We start from the raw sequence: 27705 nt of genomic DNA on the forward strand, positions 1-27705 counted from the left end.
TTAAAGGGTTGTGTGTGGAGAGCTAGAAAGTCTCATTCTGGTGGCCATCGGTCCGTGTGTGAGGGTGACATGAATGACTGGGAAGGCAGAACGGGTTTCCTGGTTTCAGGTTCAGGTCTGGGAAGGAGGAAACATGGGGTCTCCTTGAGTGCTGGTCTCAGGTGTGTGTTTTGTTTTGCTTTATGAGAGAGAGCGCATCAAAGGAACTTGGTGTCTAGCAAGTGCCCTGGCTCAGCTCAGCACGGCCGCACCCCCGCACCTGTGGGGAGGAAACCCCGACGACGCCGACGTCACGGCGGGGGCGGGGCCGGGTTACCCCGGGGGCGGAGCCAGGTTACCCCGGGGGCGGGGCGGGTGTCCCTCAGGAGAACGCGGGACGTGCTGCGGAGTGGACTCGACCCGCTGGCGGTGAGGAGACGGGAGCGCGGGGTCGGGAGCCTCAAGGGGACGCGGGCGGGCGGGCGGAGAGGGCCTCGCCGAGGGGGCGCGGGCGGGCGGGCGGAGGGGAGGGCCTCGCCGAGGGGGCGCGGGCGGGCGGAGGAGAGGGCCTCGCCGAGGGGGCGCGGACGGAGAGGGCCTCATTGAGGGGGCGCGGGCTGGCGGAGGGCGGGGTCCAGCTCAGGAAACGCGGGAATGAGGAGGAGAGGGCCTCGCCGAGGGGGCGCGGGCGGGCGGAGGGGAGGAGAGGGCCTCGCCGAGGGGGCGCGGGCGGGCGGAGGGGAGGAGAGGGCCTCGCCGAGGGGGCGCGGGCGGACGGAGGAGAGGGCCTCGCCGAGGGGGCGCGGGCGGGCGGAGGGGAGGGCCTCGCCGAGGGGGCGCGGGAGGGCGGAGGAGGGGGCCTCGCCGAGGGGGCGCGGGAGGGCGGGCTGGCGCTGGCCCGCCCAGGTTGGTAGCGGACCGGCGTGCTGCAGGCCCCTCCCCTGGAGCCGAGCGGGTGCGCGCTGGGCGGTATTGCGGTCTCCCGGGCTGGCGAGTGTGGCTGGTGTGAATGCAATCGAGAGCTCTAGCCTTTCTTGCGGAAATGTGAGCCCATCGAAATAAACCCCGGGGGGAACGGCTTGCTCGCTGAACACTGAAGCCGTGCCCTGTAGTGGCCGCGACAGTCTGACCCCGACCTTATGGATCGTCCGTGAAAGAGGTGGCCTCGATGGCCGGGAGGACGCTGGGACCTGGGGAGTAAAGCCTTGCGTTTTGTGACTTTATAGGTCTGAGGGGCAGCGCTGAGAATGTGCGGGCGAACGTCCTGCCACTTGCCTAGAGATGTTCTCACGAGGGCCTGCGCCTATCACGATCGCCAGGGCAGGCGGCAGATCCCGCAGTGGAGGGACCCCGAGAAGTACTGCCCCTCCTACAACAAGAGCCCTCAGTCCAGCAGCCCAGTGCTTCTCTCCCGGCTGCACTTTGAGAAGGTAAGGACTGGGTCACTGTGTCAACACCGTCCTAGCTTCTGGCTCAGCATGGTGATGGTGATTCCTCTGACTCCTGATTCCTGTGATGTCTGCCCAGCCTCCGGAATGACCTTGAAAGCAGCCTTTAAAGGCTGATTCAGGCCCTAATTGAAAATCATTCTGGGCCTTGGTAAGGAGTAAGTCAGTATTCTCCAGGCTCAATTAAACTGTTTCAATGCATGCCCGATTTTTATGAACCTCATAGTTGAATACATTTAAAAATTCTTTTGAGACAGAATCATACTATATATGTAGCTCTGGCTGTCCTGGAACTCACTATATAAGCCAGGCTGGCTTCAAACTTAACAACAAACCTCTTGCCTCTGTCTCCAGAATTCTGTATTACAGGTGTGTGTCACTCTACCCGGCTTGAATCCCCCCCCCCTTTTTTTTTTTTTTTTTTTTTGGATAGCCTTCAAATATTATTGATTTATCAGTGTCATCTGAGTGTCTTTAAAAAACAAGCAGCAACAACAAAAAACCCCACCCAAGTGTGGTGGTGTGGTGGTTCACACCTTTAATCCCAGCACTAAGTAAACAGAGGCAGGCAGATCTCTGTGAGTTGGAGGCCAGCCTGGTCTACACAGTGAGTTTCAGGCTAGTCAAGGCTGCATAGCGAAACTCTGTCTCAAAAAAAAAAAAAAAAAATTTGGGAGCCTGTGAAAGGACTCAGTGGATGAGCGTGCGGTCAAACCTGACAGCCTGAATTTGATCCCCGAAGCCCACACGGTGGAAGGAGAGAACCTGCTCCTGCAAGCTGTCCTCTGAGCTCCACTCCCACTCAGTGGCAGAGAGTGGACACATAACATAGATAAATGTAAAGAAAAAGAATTAATGTGATTGAGGCAGGTAATGTTGCTCATTGATATAAAGCATATTTCATATTCTCAGAGCCTTTGGTTCAGTCCTAGCAGATGAAGAATATTTTTTTATTTTTTAAATATTTTAAACTTTTTTAATGTATAGAAATGTTTTGTCTGTGTGCATGTATGTATGTGCAGCAGGTATGTGCCTGGTGCCCTCAGAAGTCATGGCTTCAGATACCCTGGAACTGGAGTTACAGAAGGCCACCGTGTGAGTGCTTGGAATTAAACCCAGATCCTCTCCAAAAGCAGCAAATCCCCTTAACTGCTAAACAGACCATGGTCCCTGTTCCAGTGGGTGGATCTTGGGGAGCAGGAATGGGAAAATGGAGCCCCTAGCAAACATAACCTCCTTTGGGTCATTTGAATTTGCCCATGTAGTGTTTGACTGCACATCTGTAATATGATTTGTTTAAATTGCTAGGGTTTCTTAATTTGGTAAATATTTGATACTTTATTTTTCTCAAACCTATAAATTCTAAAACAAAATTAGGAGCATTTCAGCAGTTTAACTGCCAGTGTATATGTATAGATAGCAATATTTGTATTTGAAACCACTGATTTGCAAAATACTTCCTCTTTTTTTTTTTTTTTCATCTACCACAGTGCCACCAGCTGTTCTATTCCAAATTCAAAACTTGTAGAGGAAAAGATGACTAATACTGAGCAATACTATACGTATTTTAGCTTCTTGGCCACTTTGTATCCATTGCCCTAGTGTTTGGGTTGGTTTGTGCAATGATGAAAAAACTCACAAGGTGTCCAGTAGAATTTGTGAGAACAAGATGGTAGCCAGAAGTTTCTCCAGTCCTGCCTGGCCCTGCAGTTGGGACAAATCTCTCCCACCCGAACTCCTCAGCTGCTTAGTCCCAAGTACACACAGAGGCTTATATTACTTACAAACTGTGTGACCTGTGGGTCAGGCTTCTTGTTAGCTAGCTCTTATAACTTAAACCATTTCTATTAATCTGTATGTTGCCACGTGGCTGTGGCGTTATCAGTCTGCTGGCATTTCATTGCTCCTTGGGCAGCTGACTGCCCTTCTTTCTGTGTCTCCGCTTGGATTTCCCGCCTGGCTGTAAGTTTTCTTGCCATAGGACAAAATAGCCTTATTTATCAACCAGTAAGAGCAACACATATTCACAGCGTACAGAATGACATCCCACAGTACAAGATTTTTTCGACCAAGACATCACTGACATTTAAAAAAATTTTATTTTTACATGAATAGGTGTTTTGCCTGAATGAATGACTGCACCATGTGCATACAGTGTCTGTGGAGGCCAGAAGACCCAGAATTGGAGTTAACAAATACTTGTGAGCCATCATGTGGGTGCTGGGAATAAAACTTTGGTCCTCTAGAATAGCACCCAGTGCTTTTACCCACTGAACAATCTCCCAGACCCACTGCTGACATTTTAATGGGTGGGATAATTCCTTGTTATAGAGAGCCATCCAGTACATTGTAAAATGTTTTAGCAGTCCCCTGGCCTCTACCCACTAGATACCTGTAGCAATCTTAAGCTGGAGAAACTAAATGTCCCTTAGCATTACGTGAGGTGTCTGAAGGGTTGTACATGTTGAACATTGTCTCCATTGTTTGATTGAAGTCCCCTTATCAGCTAGGGAAAGAGAAAACACTCAGAATCATCCCAAGATGCCAATCAGAGATCAGCCTTAGAATCTGACCTAAAAATAATAATCTGTGGCCTGCTGTATTAACTTCTGTGAAAAATTAATGCTCTGGGCATTCCTGGTGTAAACTCCTCACTCATCTTAGGTTGTGTCTACTCTTCCATTTCTCTTGTCTATATCCAGTACCTTTGATGAGACCTCCACCCCTCCTTTCTCTGTTCTCTCTCACATACCACTCTCCGCTCTGTGTGTGTGTGTGTGTGTGTGTATGTGTGTGTGTGTGCGCGCGCGCGTGTGTGCGTGTGTATGAATCACATATCTGGCCTTAACCTGTGGGATCTTATATTATGATTCAATCTCATTTTTCATTTATGTGGCACAGAGAGAGTGGATGTGTGTTGAGAACTGCTGGAGGCAGTTCTCTCCTTCCACCACTTGGGTTCCAGGGATTAGAGTCAAGTTGTCAGACTTAAGTGACAAGCAACTTTTGACCCACTAAGCCATCTTATCTTACCAGCTCACAACCCAGTGTTTTTATGTCTGTGTGGCTTCATGTTAAAGTACAGGCAATTTGCTGGGCCTTGAAACGCATGCCTATAATTCTAACTTAGGCAGATGATCAGAACGAAGTTCAAGGTTATCCTTGGGTACATAGGGAATGTGAGGCCAGTCTGGGATACATGAGACCCTGTCTCAAAAATAGAAAAGAAAAAGAAGAAAGAGATGGCAGATGGCTGGGCAGTTAAGAGTTTTTATTGTTCTTTCAGAGGATGCTTCCCATGTACTAGCCTCTCACCCATCTCCTCCTTCCAGTGAACTCCTTCTTCACAAAAAGTCCCCCCATACTCTCATGTCTGAGGTGGGGGGTGCATTAGTTAGGGTGGCTTGCATGAACAGTAGGGGGTTACTAACTTGAGCAAGGGCAGCTTACCAGTGGCTACACCACTGAGGAATATGAATCTTCCCCCAACAACCTTACCTCCCTCCAGCTTCTCAGGGAGGGCTGGGGCTGTTTGGCCCTCTCCATGGTGGAATGTTGAATGTTGGTGGGCCCCTTCTTGAACAGGTCTTGTGTGAGTATCCAGTGCTGCTCTTGCATGGGTACAGCAGCCATGTTATTTCCAGAAGAGAGTTTCACAGCACTCCTTCTAGTCATTCCACCTTTTTTTGTTCATTTTTTCAGGACAGGATTTCTTTGTGTATCCTTGGCTGACCTGGAACTCTCCTTGTAGAGCAGGTTGGCCTGTAACTCAGAGATCTGCCTGCCTCCCGAGTGCTGGGATTAAAGGTGAGTGCCACCACCTCCAGCTTCTGAGTGCTAGGATTAAAGGCAAATACCACTACACCCAGCTTAGTCCTTCCACTGTGACATTCTTTGGTTTGAAATTCTGACAATTTCATACATGAATATAATGTCCCCATTGCCTTCTCAACCCTGTCTGCTACTCTTTTCTTCATCCTTCTACTTTTTCCCCTCTCCAATTTTTCCATTCTTTTTCTTCTCTCTTCCATGATGTTCCCTGTGTCTTACAAGGGATCATATAGGTGTCCCATTTAGAACTGAACACTAAGAAGTCATTCTCAGTACTCTGACACCCCCACCCCACCTTCCATGCATTAACCATCATCCTCCGCATTTGGAAGCTTCTCTAACCAAGGCTGAGAACAGCACTGATCTAAGTAATAAGTAAATAAATAATTTTTTAAAGTAAATATTTAGCTTGACACCATGTCCATTTATCAAAAAGAAGACTAATGGTATCCCTCCTTGGGCCTATGACTTCTTCAGACAGGGTTTGCAGTGTAGCCTAGGTTAGCCTGAAATTCACAATGCATCTGCATCAGCTTCCCAGGTATTGGGATTACAGGTGTTTTCTGCCCACCACTCTTTGGTCTACCTTTTCCTTTAATTTTTTTTTTTTTTTTTTTTTTGTGACAGGGTATCATTATGTAGACCAGGCTAGCTTTGAACTCACAGAGAACTGCCTGCCTCTGTCTCTCAGGTGCCAGGATTAAAAGCCTGTACTACCATGCCCAGCTGATTTTTTCCCTCTTAATAACCTTGTATTGTTTATATGACGTTAACTTACAATAATGTATATAGTGATTATGGTCTTGCTGCTGTATCTAAGCCTGTATTTTTATATAAATACAATATATAATATAAATAATATAAAAATAATTGTATTTTTGTATCTTGCTCAACCTTTTATAAAAATTTATGTGTTTATATATCTGTTTGAGTATATGCCAGTGGAAAGAGGGCCTCAGATACCCCGCAGCTGGTGTTACATGCAAGTGGAGCTGCTAGAGATGGGTGCAAAGAACTTAACTCAGGCCCCCCAGAAAGCAGCAAGTTCTCGGAACCACTGCACCATCTCTCTAGCACTTGAGCCAGGATTTCTGTGTGTGGTCCAGACTTACCTAGAACTTGCTATGGAGCCCAAGCTGTCCTTAAATTAGCAGCAGTCCTCCTGCCTCATCCTTTTGAGTGTTGAGATTACAAGTATACGCCCCCAGTCCAAGTGCTAAATCTGAACCTTTTTTCTGTGGCAGGATGCAGACTCATCAGAGCGGATAATTTTTCCCATGCGATGGGGCCTGGTTCCATCTTGGTTCAAAGAAAGTGATCCATCCAAGCTGCAGTTCAACACTACTAACTGTCGTAGTGATACCATAATGGAGAAGCAGTCATTCAAGGTAGGCAGCCCGCCTAGGCACCTCTTTGTAACACTGTTTAGTATCTTGTATACCTAATAAATAAGGTTTCAAAGGATATTCCCAAGTGCTAATTTGAGTCTTGTTCAATTTATTGCTGTGTTCAGACCAACAATGCTCAAACTTATTGGTTATGGTGGTTTGAAACAGAGTGGTTCCCATAGGCTCATAATACTTAGTCATAGTTGGTAAACTGGTTGAGAAGGATTAGGAGGTGTGGCCTTGTTGGAGGAGGTCTGTTATAGACTCAAGTTTCTGTCCCACCAGCAACTCCCAAATACCTGGGCAGCCGCTTCCCAAATAATTGACTCAGAGGCTTAATATTACTTACAAATGTTTGGCCGGTAGCTCAGGCTTCTTACTAACTAGCTCTTTCACTTAAATTAACCCGTAATTCTTATCTATGTTTAGCCATGTGGCTTGGTACCATTTCTCAGTACAGTATTCTCCATCTTGCTTCCTTTGTGTCTAGCTCTCGACTCCTGACTCCACCCACCCTTCCTCTTCGAAGCATTCTCAGTTTGGTCACCCCACCTACACTTCCTGCCTGGCTACTGGCCAATCTGTGTTTTATTAAACCAATTCGAGTGACAAATCTACAGTGTGCAAGAGAATTATTCCACAGCATTTCCCCCTTTTGTCTGGTTAACAAGGAAGATTTTTAACTTTAACATATTAAGATTATATACAACAAAAAGTTATTAAGAATTACAGTAACATCTAATCCATTTGCATTTGGCAAAACTAGAGAAAATATTTATTATCTATCTTGGTGAGTCTAAAGTTTTGTATCTAATTTATCTTTTATTATAACTATCTTTCTTCAACTTCATCAAGACTCCAGAAGGATGTAATGTTACCTAATGACAGGGACATCAGACTGTCTGGACAGTCACCCAAAGTTCCTCAGCAACGTTGGGGCATCCATCTTTGGCCTACAGGCCTAGCATATCTGATAGACCTATCTGTGAAGCAGGATTTTTGAAGGACCGTCCCACCTTGTCTTGGCAAAATCCTGCAGTCACTTTCCTTTGTGTCCTGCTTGTCCAGTTTGTACAGCATACTGTCAGCAGTAGAGGAAAGGGCACTTTCTTTGCCCACATGGCTAACTTTTGCCATAAAGAAAACAAAACTCCATATGGAGTTTTTTCAATGCCCATCATCTTCTTTGAAGTATTTGGTACTGCCAAGACCAGACGTGATTTTGTTAATTTGGATGTTCTTTCTTTGCCTTTTGGTTAGTTTGGATAAGGGATTGTCTGTCTTGTTGATTTTTCTCAAAGAACCAACTCTTTGTTTCATTGATTCTTTGTATTGTTCTTTTTGTTTCTATTTTATTGATTTCAGCTCTCAATTTGATTATTTCCTGGCATCTATTCCTCCTGGGTGAGTTTGCTTCTTTTTGTTCTGGAGCTTTAAAGTGTGCTGTTAAATCACTAGTGTGAGATTTCTCCAACTTCTTTATGTGGGCATGTAGTGCTGTGAATTTCATTCCTTGGTTCCTTGAGAAGCTAGTCTCATGGTGGAGGCATGTTTTCCACCAACTCTGAAAGCCATGTTTCTGTCCAGGCAGTTAGCTGTTTCTGTCATTTCTCACAATTTTTGAACATCACTTGCTTGCACTTCCTACTTTCTTAGTTAATATTATTTCCTTCTCGGGTCTCTGGAGTTGAAGACTAGATAGTTATTGTTTTCCTTGTTAACAAATTCAGGAAAGAAATTCAATAAAGAGGTGTTAAGTGTCTAAGTTTGAGAGACATCAAAAGATAATTTTTGGTTGATAATACAAGTTAGGATAGAAAATGAATTAGTTACAACACTTTGGACTCATCAAAATAGGATAAATAATGGAGTATTTTCTCCAAATTTGTCAAGTATTAATAGATTAGACATTATTTATATAGTTATTGCCTGTATATATTGTATATAGTTATTGTACTTATTGTATATAGTTTTTCTTATATTAGTTATAATCTTTTTTTATTTTAGACAAAAAGGTAAAATGTGGTGATATTTTGTGTATGTGCTAACAAATAAAGTTTGCAGAACTAGCCACTAGTTAGCCATAGAGGCCAGGCAGTGGTGGAACACACCTTTAATCTCAGCACTAGGGAAGTTGAGACAGGAAGTGATATGGCTGGGCGGAGAAAAGGAATATAAGGTGAGTGGAGACAGGAGGAGCTCAGTCTTTTCTTCGGCTGAGGAGTTGGTGAGGTGAGAATTGCTGTGGCTTGTTCCTTTGTCTCTCTGATCTTTCAGCATTTACCTCGATACCTGGCTCCAGGTTTTTATTAAGACCAGTTAGGATTCCTGCTACAGTGTGTCACTGGGGGGTGAGTTTTGACTTTTCAAAAGCCCATGACATTCCCAGTTAGCTCTCTCACTTTTTCTGTCTGCTGGTTGTGCCTCGAGATATAATAAGTTCTCAACTACTACTCTAGCACCCTGCCTGTGCCTGCTGCCATGTTCTCCACCATGATGGTTCCGGACTCACCCTCTGAAACTGTATGCCTCCAATAAAACTTTCTTCAAGTTGCTTTAGCCGTGGAGTCTTACCACAGCAGTTGAAAAGTATCTAAGACAAACACTTTTTTTTTTTTTTTTTAGTAAGTTGACTTGGTCATGATGTTTTATCACAGCAGTCGAAAAGTGATTTAAAACAAAAACAATTGACCCATTTTGATGGCATATACCTTTAATTCCAGCACTTGGGAGACTGAGGCCAACAGATCTCTGAGTTCAAGGCCAGCCTGGTCTACATAGTGAGTTCCAGGCCAAGCAGAGGTATACAGTGAGACCTTAAATCTCAAAATGGGGGTGGAGGTAACAGACAGAAAGTTCCCTGAGTAAAGAAAGTACCTGCTGCCCAAGCTAATGACCTGACTTCAACCCCTGAACATAAATGGTAGAAGGACAGCACCAACTCGCATGAGTTTTCTTCTGACCTTCCACATGCCCACGGTAGCATGATCAGCCCCTTCCCCACCAAAAGTAAAAAAGTAATAAAAATTTAAAGACAAATAAACAATTATCACTCATATACTGTGGACTAATTGTGCTCAGCAAGGCAGTTTTTATTGGGAATGTCTGATGTACTTAGCAGGCTGGGGTAGATAACTGGTAGTTATGCTGGTTAGTTTTTTGTCATGTTGACACAAGCCGGGGTCAGCTGGGAAGAAGGAACCTCAATTGAGAAAATACTCCCGTCAGATTAACCTATAGACATGTCTGTGGGGCATTTTCTTAAACAATGATTGATGTGAAAGGACCCAGCTCATTGTTGTTGGTTCCATCCTTAGGCCCTGGGTTATATAGAAAAAAAAGAAAGAAAGAAAGAAACAGAGTAAGCCATGTGAAACAGGCCAGTAAACAGCAATCCTCCATGTCCTCTGCTTCAATTATTGTTGAATTCAGTTTTTTGTTGTTTTTGAGACATGGTCTCTCTGTGTAGCCTGGGCTGTCCTGGAACTTGATATACAGACCAGGCTGGTCTCAAACTCACAGAGATCCTACCTCTGCCTCTACCGTGCAAGTACTGGAATTAAATTTGTGCGTCACAACACTAGGATCATGTACTTCAGTTTTTCCTTGATTTCCTGCTCTGACTTCCCTTCATGATAAATTATAAACAGAGATAAAACCTTTCCTCCCTGACTTGCTTTTGGGCTTGGTGTTTTGCTATAGCAATAGAGAGTGAAGACAGATAAATGGCTTCGTCACACATGGCTGATACCATAGCTAGTATGGCTGGAACAACGAGAAGCCTTTCTGAGTTCTGAGCACGAGAGTATCTTAGCCAGGCTTCTGATGTGGCACCTCATTTACTGCAGTGCTCATGATTCAAGAAAGCAGAACAGAAGCTACAAAAGCTTTGTGACCTGGTCTGACCAGTCTACAGCATTGCTTGTGCTGTGTTCTGTTTGTCATTCCGAGCCAGCCTAATTCAGCCTGGGAAAGGATGAGATAGTATGTGAATACTAGAAAACGTGGTCCACTTGGAGCAAACTGTGGAGACTATTGTTGGCAAACTTTAACTGAGGAAATGCAATACACACGTCTACTTACCCCTGAAAGGGAGCCCAAGACAGACAAAAGTCCAATTTGGTGAACCAGTGAGTTTTTATTGGGGTTACTAAGAGGAGTATGGGTATGGGGTCACTTACAGGAGTAGGGATGACTCAAAAAGCAGGGTCATCACTGAAAGCCACCTCAGCTCTTACAAGCTGCCACTCTGGATCTCTCTGCAGTGGGCTGGCCTGTCTCCTTCCCCAGGAGAACTGTTGTCAGGAGACATGTTGTTTTCTCCTATAAAGCTGGGGAGGGGCCCTCTACAGTCTTGCAAGTTTCTACTTCCTCAGGTGTGTTGTTTTGTTTACCTCTGGAGTCTCATGAGTCTCCTCTTCCTCCTGAAGGAAACTGCTATACAACACTAGCGGTCATGTTTACCTGTTGTTCCTGTTCAATGGGAAAGTACTTTTTTGCCTTTATGTACTGAAAGGACCAAGCAGACACCATAACAGGCTGCTCACTCTTCTCTCAGAGATCAGGCCTCAATTTCAGTTTCCTGAGACCTGAGCAAACAGATTTTGGGAGGGCCATGAACAAAAGACAATTAATCACTAATGCCCCTGCCAACAGAGACAGGGAGATAGGATGCACCAAGCCTGGGCCACTGAGCCAGCCCCCACTGTCAGTACATGATAGGCCAGCCAGCATCCACAGCAGCTCAAGGACAAAGCCTAGGACTTGTCCAGGCCTGCCCAAAAATGGATAACTGTAACCCCCAACTAACCCATGCCAATTAAAAGTTACTAACATGATTGACACTCGCATAAACCAATCCCGAGTCTGTTTCTATGTAGTCTGTAGACCTCAAGACCCTCCCTTGCTTTACCCCCTATAAAAACCTTGCCCCAGGGGGATCGGGATCTATCCCTGGTCTATGGGCAGGCTTCTGGAACCCGGTGCCTGTGATGTGACACCTTGCAGTGGGAAGGGGCTTGGACCTGCCTAGGTTCAGTGTGCTAGGCTCTGCTGATTCCCCTTGGGAGACTTCAATTTGGGGGATGTGGGGTGGCTTGGGAAAGAGGGCTGGGGTGTGGGAGGAAGGAGGAGGGGGGATATGTGGATAGTATATGAAGTAGAAAATTTCTTAATAAAGAAAGATGAAAGAAAAAAAAGATCAAAATTAAATAAATAAAAATAAAAAAGCCCTGCCCCATTGCTACTCAGGGTCTCTCTTGCTCTGTTGTGTCACAGGGAGAGGCCCAGGTTAACTTGAAACAATAAAAAGACTCGTTGCTTTTGCATCAGATTTGATCTCTTGATGGTCTTCGGGGGACTCTGGGTTCAACATGTATGTTATTAATCTTTTTTAACATCTGTTTAGTTGAGTGGTGACTTGATACTCCAGACAAACAATATGGGGCCCTATTAGATGACTCAGTATGTAAAGGCATTTGCCACCAAGCATAAGGGCCACAATTTGATCCCTTGGAGCTCACACATAGGAAGGAGAGAACTGACTCCCACAAATTGTCCTTTTACTTACAAACATGTTTTTCTGCCAGCACAGAGGCCACACCTGAATCTACTGTTTCAGCCAGTAACTGCTGCCACCAAATGTAGTTTTTAACTAAATCTCTGTTGTTCTATTTACCAATAAAGATTCAGGAGTCAGAGGCTACAATGAAAACTTGATAGCTCAAAGAGATCGAGGAGGAACTAGCTGACCTTCCCTCTTCACCAGAGTCTCAGAAAGAGAGCCTCTTCCACAGTTCCAAACGAAAAAGTACTGCCACACTCCAAGTCCCTCCTTCCTACTCCCTGTGCATCTCTGTATCCATTTTTTGGACTCCCTCTGACTCTCAATGATTGCTTTCTGTCAGCTAGTTACTGGCTCCACCTCCTGACTCAGGGTGGATTTTATTTAATTAACACAGACTCAGGCTTCACAGTGTGGTCATATATCCCCGCAACACAAACGTACTGTGACACATAGAAATAAATGTACTTTTTAAAAAAAATTAATGTCTAAAATCAGGTGTAGTGGTATATGCCTTTAATCTCAGAACTCAGGAGGTAGAGGCAGGCACATCTCTCTGAGTTCAGGACCAGCCTGGACTACATAGTGAGTTCCAGGACGATCAGAGTTACATAGTGAGATCTTGTCTCTCTTTTTTTTTTTTTTTTTTTTTTTTTTGGTTTTTCGAGACAGGGTTTCTCTGTGTAGCTTTGCACCTTTCCTGGAGCTCACTTGGTAGCCCAGGCTGGCCTCGAATTCACAGAGATCCGCCTGGCTCTGCCTCCCGAGTGCTGGGATTAAAGGCATGCGCCACCGCCGCCCGGCTAAGAGATCTTGTCTCTTAAAAAAAAAAAAAAAAAAAAAAAAATCTTGAGATTTGAGGTAAGCCAGCCCTCTACCACTGAAGTACAGTGCTGAACCTGAAAGTCCATGTCATGGAATCCTGTCACTATGACCATATCCTGTTTATTCTCTCTCAGGTTCCTCTGGGAAAAGGACGGCGCTGTGTTGTTTTAGCAGATGGATTCTACGAGTGGCAGCGGTGTCAGGGAACAAGCCAGAGACAACCATACTTCATCTATTTTCCTCAACTCAAGACAGAGAAGGTATCAGCAGTTGCATGAACAGCATGTTTGGAAAGACAGAGAAACAAATTAAGGTCATATACCATATAGCAATGTTTGTGTAAATAGTAGGACACATATATGATAATGACCCTACTCATTGCTATGTAACCTAGGGTGTGTAAGTACAGTCCACTGTTAGCACAACAAAATTCCTAATACCACATTTCTTAGAAATATCTCATCATTAAGTTAATACATGTCTGTAATTTGTTTATTTTTGAGATTATAATATAATTATAACATTTCCTTTTTCCTCCATCCAAAATGCCCCATATACCCCCTCCATGTTTCATGACCTCTTTTTCATTCTTATTGCATGCATATATGTTTATGTGTGTATACACACACACATTCCCAGGTATAATCTGCTCAGTCCATATAATGTTATTTATGATGTATGTTTTCAGTGCTGACTACCAGGTACTATAGACAACCAGAATGATTATATCTCCCATTCCCAGCATTTCTCAATTGCTGTTGTGTTTGTGTAGGGTTGAGGCCTTGAGGACTTTTCCCCCATCTTGTTGGCATGTCCATTGGTATCCTTGTTCAGCTCACATTTGAGCAGTCATGTTGCTGGGACTTTATGAGTTTAGTTTATGACATTATTAGGAGATAGAGTCTCATAGTCAACTCCCAAACCTGTGGCTCAATCTTTCCACCTTTTCTTCTGCAGTGTTCTCTGAGCCTCAGGTACAGGAGTGTCTTATAGATATATCCATTGAGACTGGGCTCCACAACTCTGCATTTTTATGGGTTATGGTTTTCTGTAATGGTCTTTGTTGCAAAAAGAAGTGTCCTTAATGAGGGATGAAGACTACACTTATCTGTGGGTGTGAGGAGAAATGCTTAAATTGTTAGGAATTATTCTGGTTTAGTAGGGTAGTGGTTGTAGATTCTCCTCTAGTATCCATGACTTCACTAGTACTGAATTAACTAGGTTTATAGTACTGGGCATGATTTCCCTCTTGTTGAGTGGGACTTAAGTGTAATTAAAGAGCTGTTGGTTACCACCAAGGTATGTGTGCCACTGCTGCCCCCTCAGAGTTACCACACCATACTAGTCATTGGTGTGGTTCATAGCATCATAGCTGGGTAGATTATTGGTTACCCTCAGAGTTATCATACCATACTAGTCATTGGTGTGGTTCATAAGCATCATAGCTGGATAGATTATTGGTTGCCTCCCTCCTTTGGAAGCTTGCATAGTGACTTTTGTCCCATAGAAACTAGTCCTAAGGGAATGGGCATTGAGTCAGTTCCAGCTTGGGGATCTTTGGGCCTTGTTTCTGAAGTGCATGGTGTCTTCAGCAATAGGGATTTACCTTCCACCTCTTGGTCTCATTTTGTGTCTCTGTCTGGACTGGAATTTGTTATGAAGACCAGGCTGGCCTCAAACTCAGATCTACCCAGTTCTACCTCCTAAGTGCTGGAATTAAAGGCATGTATCAGCCAGGCATAGTGGTGAATGTCTTTGATCCCTGAACCTGGGAAGGAGAGGAGGGCAGATCTCTGAGCTGGAGGCCAGCGTGGCCTACAAAGCAAATTCCAGGACAGCCAAGGCTACATATAGAAATCCTGTCCTGGGGGGAAAAACAAAACAAAACAAAAAAACAACCAAAGAAGTCATGTATCATCATGCCAAGTGAATTGCTTTGTCTTAAACCACTCAGTTTCCACCTTTTGGTCAGAACATTGCTGCTCTGAACACTCAAATGCAGAGAGGGCTTTATGTCTATATATACTTAGTAAATAGCCAAGTCACATGATAATTCTGTATTTAACATGTCCCTTATTGAACTTTCATTGTAAGACACATAATATAAATGGCTCACATCCTAACATTAGAAAGTTGAAAATAAACCAAACATGCCAACATTATGTTTCCTTTTCAGTTAGATTTAGTAGTTTGCACCTGCTAAAATTGTTTCACTAGGGAAACTCTAGGAGGCAAAAAAGGGCTGAAAATGAGATGGGCAGAGTGTTGTTGGGTTCTAAGATGTGTGTTATTTTGTTTACTTTTTTGAGACAGGGTTTCTCTATGTACCACTGGTTGTCATGGAACTTGATATGTAGACGAGGCTGGCCATGAATGTGCAGAGATCCAACTGCCTCTAGAGTGCTAGGATTCAAGTTGTGTGCCACCCTGCCTAGCAAGATAGTGTATGTTGGCTGGCCAATATTGAAGATTGATTTTTTTAGGAGAGGAGTAGGTAGGCAAGAAAAACAGTTTCAGATGCTCAATTACTGATTGATCTGGCTTTGTTTGTCTGTTTGATATGAAGATTTAACTATTTTCTCCTTAGCCAGACATTTCAAAACCAAATTGAACTGAATACTTTCACTTTTTTATTCTTTTTAACAATTATTTTCTTTCTGCCACCAGCCTTACTATCTTCCTTCTTTGTTTGGGTTTTTCAGCTAAGCCTCTTCATTTACCTCGTCACCCTTGACAAGCTTGGATTTGTCTTTGTAGGTGTAGAGTACTGCATTCTTCAGTGTGTTCACATCTAGTTAAGGTTCTTCAGTGGTAGCAAACTTCCAGCTTTAAAGGTAGAACCATTTTCAGCTCTCCTGGTATCCAGTCAGTTCATTAGCCATATGTTGTCCCTCTTCCGAGGAAATGAAGAAAGAAAGCCCCTCTCCACTCAACTAAGTCTCTACCGCTGGAGACCTGAGATACCTTGTGACCGCTGCTCCTTCACAGAGGGGTTCCTGCTCTCTTATGGGCCCACTAGTACCAGGGTTGGTCCCAGACCTCACTCTTGCGGGCCGCAGAAATATATCATAAGAACTCAGCTGGTTATGGCAAAGTCACTACCTGGAGGGATCAGGGAATTCCTCCAGAGGAAGCCAAATCCCAAGGAGTTTTTGGTGTTACTTGGCTTGTTATATATCAGCTGTATTCTGTTATGAAAATCATGTGTGCCTTCATAGTTTTCCCAATTGACTTTCCCCTAAGAAGGACTAACAGTGTAGACTGATCACTCTCTGGACATACACATTCCAGGTATTTGGAGAACAGCCTCAGGAAAGGCTTTCTCTGGAACCAGTTATCTCCCTTAGCCACTTTCAAGGACTACAGGAAACACCACCCAGGTGGACGCCCAACTGCCAAAGACTAACAATGATAACAGCCCACCTGAAAGTCTCCTGACTTAAATTCCACAAGGAGACACCACCCAGGGGGGCGCCCAACTTCCAAGGACTAACAAGTGATAGCAGCCCACGTACAAGTCTCCTGACTTACAGTAAATTCACAAGAGGACGCCGCCTAGGCCAGGTGGACACTAAGTAATAGTTTTACACAATTTAGCTTAGGCCCTCCTTTCTTACAGCCTTACTAACTTTATAGACCTCTAACTACTTACCTAACCACTTCTAGGAATATTTAGATAAACTTCTGTGCTAACAGCTATGCTCAGCCAGAACTCCCAGTTCAAGCCTCCCTGTAATTATCATTATTGGTAGCATCCGGCCAGGTCCATCACTGGATGGAGGAAAGTACCTTATCAGAGATACCTTTGTACTCTCTAAGAACAGACTTAAGCATCCAGGCTACCTGTTTGAGAAGGCCTGGTGGATGTGCTAATTAAGCTTAACTTCCTCCTTTCCCAAACCTTACCTCCAGTTCCAGATCTCCCTTTAACTATCACCAGGGGCATCTAGCTGTACACAGGTTGCCTAGAGACTGAGCACACTTTCCCCCACCCTGCAGAAAAACGGCAGACAGCTTGGACAGATAGGAGCCACAGGAAAAAAGAAGACAGTTTTATTTTCTCCCATTGACCTAGCAACTTATAGATTTTTTTTTTTTTTTTTTTGGTTTTTCAAGACAGGGTCTCTTTGTGTAGCTTTGCGCCTTTCCTGGAACTCACTTGGTAGACCAGGCTGGCCTCGAACTCACAGAGATCCGCCTGCCTCTGCCTCCCGAGTGCTGGGATTAAAGGCGTGCGCCACCACCGCCCGGCAGACTTATAGATTTTTAACATCCTTTACCAAACACATTTAAGGTTATAGCTGTGCACGTAAGATCCCTCTTCTTAGATGTTACCCATATTTAGCCTTTAGTTAATTCATTAGTCACTTCCCCTTTGGGTCACAAATGGTAATTAACAACTAGTGCCCCTCTTTGTAATTCTTATCAACCCTCCATTTGATCCTGATAGCGGACAATCACTGCCTGAGGAAGTTCAGGCTGAGTGTCCTGGGTGGAGGGGAGGATTGTGATTTTGGGGAGATATATAACTGTAAAGCAGAGGACAGGAGGAGAGGAAGGGAGAAGAAAATGGAAGAACGAGATGGGTAAGAACTGGAGAGGAACGAACTGAGATGGGGAAGAAGTAGATTGAAGGGCTACAGGATAGTACGACAGGAACGAGATGGAAGATGAGGAAGAGCCAGATGAGGGAGAAGGAGACGGGAGAGGAGATGATATGGGAAGGAACAAGATGGATGAGAACCTAGAAGGGGCAGAACTAGATGAAGGAATTAAGATAGAACCTAGAGGGGACAGTAGATAAATATAGAGAGAAATCAGACAAGAAAGGAGCTAGACATAAGAACAGAACTGAAGCTGTGTATAAAGGATGTTATGCCTGAGGAATTAAAGCAAGTGGACTATAGAACTTGGTGTGCTGAGATTCAATTTACAGAAAATAGTCCTCGCCGTTAGTAGTTCTCTCTCCTGAGCCCCTGGGATGTATAATATTAAGGCTGGTCCCTCTAATATTATACAAGACCTCACTGTAGCCCTTACTCATACACCAAGCCAGTATGTTGTCCTGCCTTTTGTGTTATTTCAGGGTTAAATGAGGTTAAAGCTTGCATTTAGATTCTCTAATGGGCTTTTTTTCTGTTACAATTAAGAAAAATTAATAAATTTAGCCTTTCTAGGACTCCTCCCTTTTTTCTCACCCTACTTTCTCCCTACTTACCACCACTGCCACCTTTGTTCCATGCTTTTTTTTCTCTCTCCTTTTCAGAGGCCTCACCTTGTTTTGCCCTGGAGACGGGAGTGGGGGGAGGGGAGAGAGAGAAGAGAACATGAAGGAATGTAGTGATGAACACTCGTGGAAGGTACACCTGTACAGCTGTAAGAACTCATGACACCTAGGATGACTGTAGCTTAGAATAAGTTTTGGTTTTACTCAAAATAAAAAAAGAACTCACGACAGCATCAAATTCAGACTAGGGCATCATGGAAGGCTCTCTCCAGAGCAAGTAATACATGGACTTTGCACATAGCTTGTCTTCTTTCTCAAATAATCTAACAAGAAGTCTTTTATGTTTGGAACTTTTCCCTTGACTATAATTATTGAAATAATTGGGTTAAAATATTTGCTAATTGTCTTTTATTTATCTCATTAACTTTGCTCCTTTTCTGTTACTTACCTACTTTTTTTGTGTTCATGAGTGCATGTACTGTTACTTGAAGATGCACATGACCATATGTGCTGATGCAGATGGAGGCCAGAGTTTGATGTTGCACATCTTCCTCAGTTGTCCTTATTTTTTGAGACAGGGTATCGTTGAGCTGGAAGTTCACTGGTCTGCCTAGGCCAGCTGGCTGGCTAGTAAGCTCCCAAGTGGTGATATGCACATGTCACTCTGTGCAACTTTAATGTGGGTACTGGGGATGAGAACTTGGGTCTTCTTGCTCATGTGGGAAGCACTCTACTGACTGAGCCGTCTCCCAGCTGATTTTTAATTGAGTGGTTTTTGTTTGGTTTTGTTTCCTTTTATTTTTGAAACAGTGTTTCTCTGAGATCCAGCTGTGGATCTAGGACTCCTATGTAGACTAAGTTGGCCTCAAATTTCTCAGAAATCTGCCTATCTCTGCTTCTGGAGTATTGGGATTAAAGGCATTGCCACTAAGCCCAGCTTGAAGTCTGGCTTTATTTGTCGAAAAAGCACTTATCTATATATTATAGATGTGTTAGAATATTTGATATTGTCCTGTAGTTCTTGAACAGTATCTTTTGTATTTTTCTTTTTCTCTGGGTTTCAGTTTGGGTAATGTGTGTTGGTTTAAAGAGCCTTTAGGGTTTTAAGTAAGCCATTTGGGAAGTGTAATCATGCCTTGAGTCTGGTTCTGATGATTTCTTTTGGCAGTAGATTCTTTCTTCTAACTTTATGCTTCTTAGAATTTTTGGTTGTTGTTAAGCACAGTGTATAGGACAGAGACTGAAATAAATAATAGTTATTCCTGGGAATTCTTCTATTATGCCTTTAAATATGAGATCAAGTCACTATCATAGGAATAGAACTGGGTTGGATCTTGCTGTTTTCATTATCTTTATTCAGCACAGGCTTGTATTTTCTCTGGTGTCTCCTTGTGCTTTAGGTGAGCAGTGAGCTAGATTTTCAAAAGCTTGAAACCAAGTGAAGGTATTACATTCTGAAAGTATTAGGACACCGCAATCTACAGCTTCAGTAGACATTTGCCATGAAGCCTGTTGGTGTTGATTGATGATCGTGGGTCAGATAGGGTCAAAATAAAATGGGCCGAATTGCTTCAAAGCAGCTGATCTGCAGTCAGGTCTGAAGCGGTACTCAGCATGTCTAATCCTGCTGTTTCCAGTCTGGTGGGAATGATGCTTCAGACAGCCCTGACAGCAAGGAAAAGGTCTGGGACAACTGGAGGCTGCTGACCATGGCAGGGATCTTTGACTGCTGGGAACCTCCAGAGGGAGAGCGCCTGTATTCCTACAGCATCATCACAGTGGATTCCTGCAGAGGCTTGAGTGACATCCACAACAGGCAAGTCACTACTTTTTTCTGGGGAGAGTTTACTCTGAATTTAGAGAATAGGAAACTAACTTGTACAAATTAATCAGTTTTCCCAAAACATGATATATAGTTCTAAAAACATTACCGACATGCTTGCAAAATTACATAGTAAAAGCCACATGAAATCATTTGGATTCCTGAGATTTTAAAATATTTTTAGAGGCTGATGGTATAGTTCTTGGTGAATATGTACTTAGTATGACCATGGACTTACTGGGCCAGTGGTCTGTCACTGAGATTTGATTCCCAACCCTCTGATTTTTAAAATACATGTTGAAGGGCTGGAGAGATGGCTCAGTGGATAAGAGCACTTGCTGCTCTTCCAAAAGACCCAGCTCATAACTGTATATAACTCCAGTTCTTGAAGATCTACTGACTCTGGCCCCTACAGATACCTGTAGCCCATGCACATTCCCACATGTATACCCACATATCTATATGTAATTACAAATAATAAATCTTAAAATAATAAAGTACATTGATTTTTGAAGTTAAAGCATTTATCTGTTTTTATAAATGTTTATACATTTGTCTCCTAAAATTAGCTGTGCCAAACAATCAGTAACAGGTAAGCCTGGGCTTTAAAACTGGAAGCTAGCCAGGTGGTGGTGGTGCACACTTTAATCCCAGCACTCCGGAGGCAGAGGCAGGTGGATCTCTGTGAGTTCAAGGCCAGCCTGGTTTATAAAGTGAGTTCCAGGACAGCCAGAACTGTTACCTAGAGAAACCCTATCTTGAAAAATCAAAAAAAGAAAAAAAAAAGTTGTCAGTTATTTCCAACTAAAATGTAATACAGCCCAAGAGGTATGAATTTCAGAGATTTTTAAAGGTCTTTTGTTCTCTCTTGCTCACTTTCATTTTTTGAAGCAGGGTCTCACTCTATCCAAGTTTGGCTGGGAACTCACTGTTGAAATCCAGGTTGGCCTGAAACTCTTGGTGATCTTCCTGCTTCATTCCTCTGAGTGCTGGTATTATGTATATATGCCACCCTGACTGTCTTTTTTTTTTTTTTTAAGAAATTTGTCTTAACGCCTGTCTTAAATCCTAGCACAGAGGCAGAGGCAGGTGGATCTCTGAGTTCAAGGACAGCCTGGTCTACAGAGTGAGTTCTAGGACAGCCAGGGTTACAGAGATAACCTGTCTCAAAAAAGAAAGAAAAGAAACGTATCTCACCTGGTGTGGCAACACCGGGCCTGTAATCCTAACACGCAGGGAGTGAGAAGGGAGGCAAGAGAATCTTGAGTTTGAGTTTGAGGCCAGATTGGACTACAGCAAGAATTTGTCTCTAAAACAGAACAAAAGATGGGTCTTGCTGTGTTGCCCAGTCTAGCTTGAACTCCTAGGATCAAATGATCCACCCACCTCAGCATCCTGTGTAACTGTGACTACAGGCTCTTCAGTGACTGACCAGCCCTTTCTGATGGAGGTCTTTTGCAGATGATTTCTGGAGATACAGACTTTTCCAGGATCTAATTTCCTTTAGTTCTAGTCCAGGGCACAAGGAAAGTTCACCAACTCTCAAGGCGTACACTGGCGTGCACTAGATTCATAACTGAATGTTGACTCCAGTGCACTATCAGATTATATCAGGGAACATGGGGCCATATCAGCAGGTGAGGTAAGAGTGAGGACCAGGAGCCCCTGTGATGCCTGAACTAACAACTGACTCAGTTTCTTCCCTTTCCCTACCTTCATCTACCTCTCCATCTGATCCCTGGATAGGATGCCTGCCATACTGGACGGAGAAGAGGCAGTCTCGAAATGGCTTAACTTTGGTGAGGTCACCACTCAGGAAGCTCTGAAGTTAATCCACCCCATAGACAATATCACCTTCCATCCAGTTTCTTCAGTGGTGAACAACTCCCGAAACAACACTCCTGAGTGTCTGGCTCCTGCTGACTTGGTGGTTAAGAAGGTAGGGACTGTGACTAGTCCATCATGAGACTCCTGTTGTTCAGAATATGCCCTTCCTTGCCATAATGTTTATTTCATTTGAGTTCATGTGATTTGAATTTTAGACATAGTTTCACTGCGTAGCTCTGGCTGGCCTGGAACTTCGGCTATGTAGACCAGGCTGACCTCAGACTCACAGAGATCCATCTGCCTCAGCCTCCTATAGCTGATATTAAAGGTATGCACTACCACACCTGAATTTTTTTCCTATGATTTTTTAAAGATTTAATTTTTATTTATGTATATATGTGTGTGTTTATGGATGGGTTTGTGCACATGAGTACAATGACTGTAGAGTCCAGAAAAGGTCATCTGATCTCTTGGAACTGGAGTTGCAGGTAGTTGTGAGCTGCCCAATATGGGTGCTTGGAAATGAACCTGGGCCTTCTGCAGAGCAGCAAAGTGCGCATAACTGTTACTGCTCATAACAGTAGCAAAACTATAGTAATTCAGTAACATCAAAAATAATTTCATGGTTGGGGGGGTCACCACACCATGAAAAACTGTACTCAGGGGTCACAGCATTAGGAAGGTTGAGAACCGCTGTTGTCGGGAGATCCTGAAATGATTGGTGCCTCATAGACCCTTGATGAATAAGTGGGATCAAAGTGGGCAGAGCTGGTATTTCCCTGTATGGGCCAAGACATGGATGTCACCATCTGTCATTCCACCTTAAGTGAACCTTAAATCTCTCTAGCACCTAAAATCAGAATTTTTTTGTTTTGGGACAAGAGTCTCACTCTGTAGCCCTGGTTAGCCTAGAACAGACCATGAAGACCAGGCTGGCTTCAAACCACAGAGATCTGCCTGCCTTTGCCCCCCCCAAGTGCTGGGATTAAATGCATGTGCAAACATGCCTGGTCAGAATTTTAATTTAAACTATCCAGAGCTCTCATACTCTTTGGAAGATAAACATGGGAGAGATGTTCAGATCCTGCTGTAACTTAGCCCCTGTCTTAGGGTTTCTATTGCTGTGAAGAGACACCATGACCATATCAACACTTATAAAGGAAAACATTTAATTGGGTGGCTTACCATTTCAGAGATTGAGTCCATTATCATCATGGCGGGACATGGCAGCATGCAGACAGACATGGTGCTGGAGAAGGAGCTGAGAGTTCTACATCTTGCAGGCAACAGGAAGTGAACTGTCTCACTGGTTGTGGCTCGAGCATATATGAGACCTCAAAGCCTGCCTCCACAGTGACACACCCCCTCCAACAAGGCCACACCTACTAGTAGTGCCCGTCTTTTGGGGGGCCATTTCCTTTCAAACCACCACAGCCCCTGATACAAAGTTCTTTCAAAGTAATTTCTAGGGCTAGGGTGCAGCTCAATGATGGCATGCTTGCTTGTCTACCATGTTAAGAGGCTGTGGGTCCCAGACAATTAAATTCTGAACCCTGTTTAAATATATAGAATATTCAATATTCAGGGGAAAATTGGCTTTCTCTGTTGTTAAGAATCTCCTTGATGAGGAGGACTCTAGGACTCAATATACAGGGGAAATGTGAGAAGGGTTTTTTTGTTTCTTTTTTTTTTTTGAGACAGGATCTCTCTGTGTCACTTCAGTGGCTGTCCTGGAACTTGCTTTGTAGACCAGGCTGGCCTCGAACTCATGGAGATCGCCTGCCTCTGCCTCCTGAAAGCTGAGATTAAAGGCATGTGCTACCACTGCCCCATGAGAAAGGAGTTTTGAGTCTCTGTTCCAGCTATGATTATTTTTTCTTAATGTGTGTATTCATATCTCTGTGTATGCAAGTGCACATGTATATGCACGCTCACGTGCACATATGTGTGGAGGCCAGAGAACAATTTCAGATACCATACCATCTTCAGAAACATGGAGTCCACTGGCCTGGAGCTCACCACTTAGTCTAGACTAACTAGCCAGAGAGCCTCAATGATCCTTCTGTCTGTGCACCCCAGCTCTGGGACTACAAGTGTGTCCACCATGCCTAGCATATTTATGTAGATGGTAGGGGTTGAACCCTGGTCCTCACACTTGCAAAGCAAGTGCTTTACTGACTGAGCTGTCTCTCAGCCTCCCAGCTATGATTCTTGCGTGTACCTATTTTCACAACAGTAAGTTGGAGAAGCTCTAGTCCAGAGTACCTGAGAGCGTTCTTGAAGTGCTCTGTAACTAAATGCAAGGATCCAGATGGTGTTGAAGGAACATGAGCAGGCAAATGCCTGCAGTGGGGAGGGAAGGGAAGCTGGCTCCACCGACACATGGAAGCATCTTATCTCTCCATGGCATGGAGGGACCAGGAGCAGCATGCTCCATGGGACAGGGCTGCTGGAGCAGGATCAGAGGACTGTGAGGACCAGCTGGCCTTCTGCATTTCCCCAAAAGAATCTTGTTTTCTTTTCTGATGGTCCTTGTCATTGTTTTTTGTTTCTTTTTTTTCTTTTTTGTCTAATTTCTCTGAAATACTTTGCAGTCCTGACAATGATTATTTTTTCCTCTAAAAATTTAATTATGGGGCCAGCAAGAGAGCTCAGCAAGTAAAGGCACTTGCTGCCAAGCCTGATGACCTGAGTTCTGTCTCCAGAACCCATATGTGATTCTCTCAGTCCACTCCTGCAAGTTACCTCTGATCTTCATGTGCAAACGGTGGCATGTGCATACCCATACATGTGCACATACATAATAAAAAATTTTTAATATAATTACATAATTAACCTTGGACTGGACAGTACTCTTCCTCTTCCTTTTTTGTTTTGTTTTGTTTTGTTTTTTGTTTTTGTTTATTGAGTCAGGGTTTCTCTGTGTTGCCCTGGCTGTCCTGGAACTCACTCTGTAGACCAGGCAGGCCTCAAACTCAGAGATCTGCCTCTTCCTCCCAAGTGCTTGAATTAAAGGCGTGTGCCACCACGCCCAGCTGACACGGGATCTCTTAGTGAACCCAGAGCTAGACTGGCAGTTATGACCCCTGAGAGACACCCCTACCTGCTGCTGGGGTTTTAGCTTTGCCTTGCCTTTATGTGGGTCTGGAGTTTGTAAACCAGGCTGACCTTAAATTCAGAGATTCATCTGCCTCTGCCTCCCAAGTTCAGGGATTAAAGCTGTGTGCCACCACTGCCAGTCACAGTCTTCTTTTTATGTCCTGGTCTATACTCTGTGCTGTTTGCTCAGAGAACCTCTCACTCCAGGGCTGGGTGTGGCACCCAGGCAGCCATTGACTCTGAGTGTGCGGGCAGCCTCACTTCCAGCATCCATTCCCATCCATTGCGTCACTGAATTTCCTAGATGGCGCTTCATTCCCTGCATGTTTGGAAGACTCCGCAGCTCCACTCTGACTCCTGTCCTCTGATCTTTAAGTGCTTCTCCCCTCCCCTGGGAGCACTCTCCGCCCCCTTTTACTCGCACCCTTGGTAACATTATACAAGTGTAGGTTGGGGGTTGGGGTGCATGCTTCTTCATATCTCCGAGTTTTTGGTCTTTCCTCTGAAGCTCAAACCTGGATGTTAAGAGATTTCTCTCTCTCATAGGAGCCCAAGACAAGTGGCAGCAGTCAAAAGATGATGCAGTGGCTGGCTACAAAGTCACCCAAAAAAGAAGCCCCCGAGTCACCCAAGAAGGATGAGTCAGGTGTACCCCAGTGGTCCAGCCAGTTTCTACAGAAGAGCCCATTGCCTACTAAAAGAGCTGCCCGCAGCAGCCTCCTGGACCGGTGGCTGAAGCAGGAGAAGGAGGAGGAGCCCGTGGCCAAGCGGCCTCACAGTCTGACACAGTAAATGACTGGAATTGTGTCTTTACTGGGAAGTGGTAGCACAGTGTCAGCTGTCAGTTGTGGGCCTAGGAGGGATATGGCTACTGTGGGACTGCCTGAGAAGAAAAGGAGGACGGCCGTGGCCCTCTGTGGGCCTCCACCCATGCTGGCTCCGCTGGGAGGCTCGCCTCCAGCTGGGGGCTTTTCTTCTGCTCTGGTGTCCCTGGCAGGAGGCTCTTCTCAATCTCTGGGTTCTATTTTAGAGTTAAGTTCTTAAAATGTATTTTGTTATAAATAAATTATGTTTGATAAACCTTGGCTGGCAAGAGTTCTGCTCTTACAGAGTTTTTCCTGGTATTTGTGTTGTTTTTGGTTTTTTTGTTTGTTTGTTTTTCCGAGACAGGGTTTCTGTGTAGCTTTGGAGCCTGTCCTGGAACTCACTCTGTAGACCAGGCTGGCCTCGAACTCACAAAGATCCGCCTGCCTCTGCCTCCCGAGTGCTGGGATTAAAGGCATGGGCCACCACCGCCGGCTTGTTTTGTATTTTGAGACAGGCTTTCTCAGTGTAACAGTTCTGTCCTAGAATTCGCTCTACAGACCAGGTTGGCCTTGAACTTAGAGATTGATCTGCCTCTGCCTCCCAAGTGCTGGGATTAAAGGTGTGCGCCACCACCGCCTGGCATGGTGAATTTTTTTGTTTGTTTTTTCGAGGTAGAGTTTCTCTATGTAGCTTTGGAGCCTGTCCTGGAACTCACCCTGTAGCCCAGACTGGCCTCGAACTCACAGAGATGCCTGCCTCTGCCTCCCGAGTGCTGGGATTAAAGGCGTGCGTCACCACTGCCCAGCTTTCATATATATATTTAATGAATGGGTTTTACCACAAGGGAGTACTGGAGCCCTCTGAGGGGAAATCCATCAAAGGGTTTAGTAGCATGGCAGCCTCTTGTTCAGGCTTTCAGGATTAATACTTAAAAGTTCTCTGTGTGTCGTTCAAAACCAGCCTGAGGTGGCTGCCACACTCAACTGAATGATTTGGGGAGAGTTGGGTTCAGAGGCCTTCAAGACCCATCCCTTAAGACAGAGGGGAGGATCTAGGTGAGAGCCTAGACCTGTGCAGATTCCCAGCCTCTCAAACTGCTCAGGAGTCGGGCCAGCAGGTGGCTCCCACCTTACCCTGAGACGCAGCCATTTGCTCTGTGGGGCCCCTTTCCTTTCCTGGCACCAAATCACTTCCTGGTTGCTTGGGATACTATTTTCCTTCACAAGGAAGATAGATCCCTGCACACAGGCTTTTCCACTCTTGTTTTCTCCTATTAACAAGAAGTCAAAGTACTTGTCCAGGTGTTGGATTAATCGAGTCAGTCCAATTTTAGTATAACTGCTGCCTAAGCGGGCACAGGTGCAGGTATTAAGTGCCTGTGAGCACTTCCTGGGTGCCGGCACTGCAGCTCACCTTATAAATAAGTACGTGATGCAGGTGTCCCAGAGGGCTCTCCCTGTCTAAAGGGCTAGGTCCTTCCGCATAGCCCCTAGAGAAGGTGTAGAGAACAGGGCGGCCGCCGGGGAAGGCTCACAGAAAGACCACTCAGGTATAGATAGGGACTTAACCTGGGCACTGTCTGCTTTTCCAGAGGCAGTGCAGCTGGGCGGGATCCAGCACTGTTGGCAGCACTGGCCTAGGGACTTATGCAAATAAGGGGCTGTGGTTTCCACCAATCCTGCACCTGATGCTGTCTTGAGTGCACGCAGGTGCGGAGGGGGAGCAGGGAGAGGTGTGTGTAGACCCCATCACCCACACCTTCCCAGGCTGCCTTTTCCCTGTTTGTCCCTTGAGCAAACAGCAGAGGATGTAGATTTACCCTGGACATCAGGGTCCAGGAACACAGTTTCTGCTGTGGCTCTGGTTTAGGGAGTCATCTCATTTCTATA

At 44.7% G+C, this 27705-nt stretch overlaps 1 protein-coding gene across 4 annotated transcripts; it reads left to right on the forward strand.

Moving 5' to 3' along the window:
• The first annotated feature begins 317 nt into the window (after positions 1-317).
• Positions 318-26090, forward strand: Hmces (5-hydroxymethylcytosine binding, ES cell specific). 4 transcript variants are annotated; one of them, XM_006995382.4, is made up of 7 exons: positions 318-408; positions 1206-1409; positions 6503-6646; positions 13169-13294; positions 19899-20077; positions 21830-22022; positions 25556-26090. In XM_006995382.4, exons 2-7 carry the CDS (start codon positions 1227-1229, stop codon positions 25799-25801), a joined length of 1071 nt encoding a protein of 356 aa, XP_006995444.1. In that variant the 5' UTR covers positions 318-408; positions 1206-1226; the 3' UTR covers positions 25802-26090. The 4 variants fall into 4 exon arrangements, with proteins under 4 accessions (XP_006995444.1, XP_042130429.1, XP_042130428.1 ...); XM_042274494.2 differs by lacking the exon at positions 318-408 and adding an exon at positions 867-1023; XM_076567279.1 differs by lacking the exon at positions 318-408 and adding an exon at positions 5130-5234 and having other exon boundaries at positions 1278-1409.
• The last annotated feature ends 1615 nt before the right edge of the window (positions 26091-27705 follow it).

The sequence above is a fragment of the Peromyscus maniculatus genome, chromosome 3 (genome assembly GCF_049852395.1).
Source record: "Peromyscus maniculatus bairdii isolate BWxNUB_F1_BW_parent chromosome 3, HU_Pman_BW_mat_3.1, whole genome shotgun sequence".
In the NCBI taxonomy this organism is placed as follows: Eukaryota; Metazoa; Chordata; class Mammalia; order Rodentia; family Cricetidae; genus Peromyscus; species Peromyscus maniculatus.

Coding starts and splice junctions, on each gene's coding strand:
- Hmces (XM_006995382.4), top strand. CDS start 1,227: ATGTGCGGGCGAACGTCCTGCCACTTGCCTAGAGATGTTCTCACGAGG. Junction 6,647..13,168: donor TGGAGAAGCAGTCATTCAAG/GTAGGCAGCCCG, acceptor ATTCTCTCTCAG/GTTCCTCTGGGAAAAGGACG. Junction 22,023..25,555: donor CTGACTTGGTGGTTAAGAAG/GTAGGGACTGTG, acceptor TCTCTCTCATAG/GAGCCCAAGACAAGTGGCAG.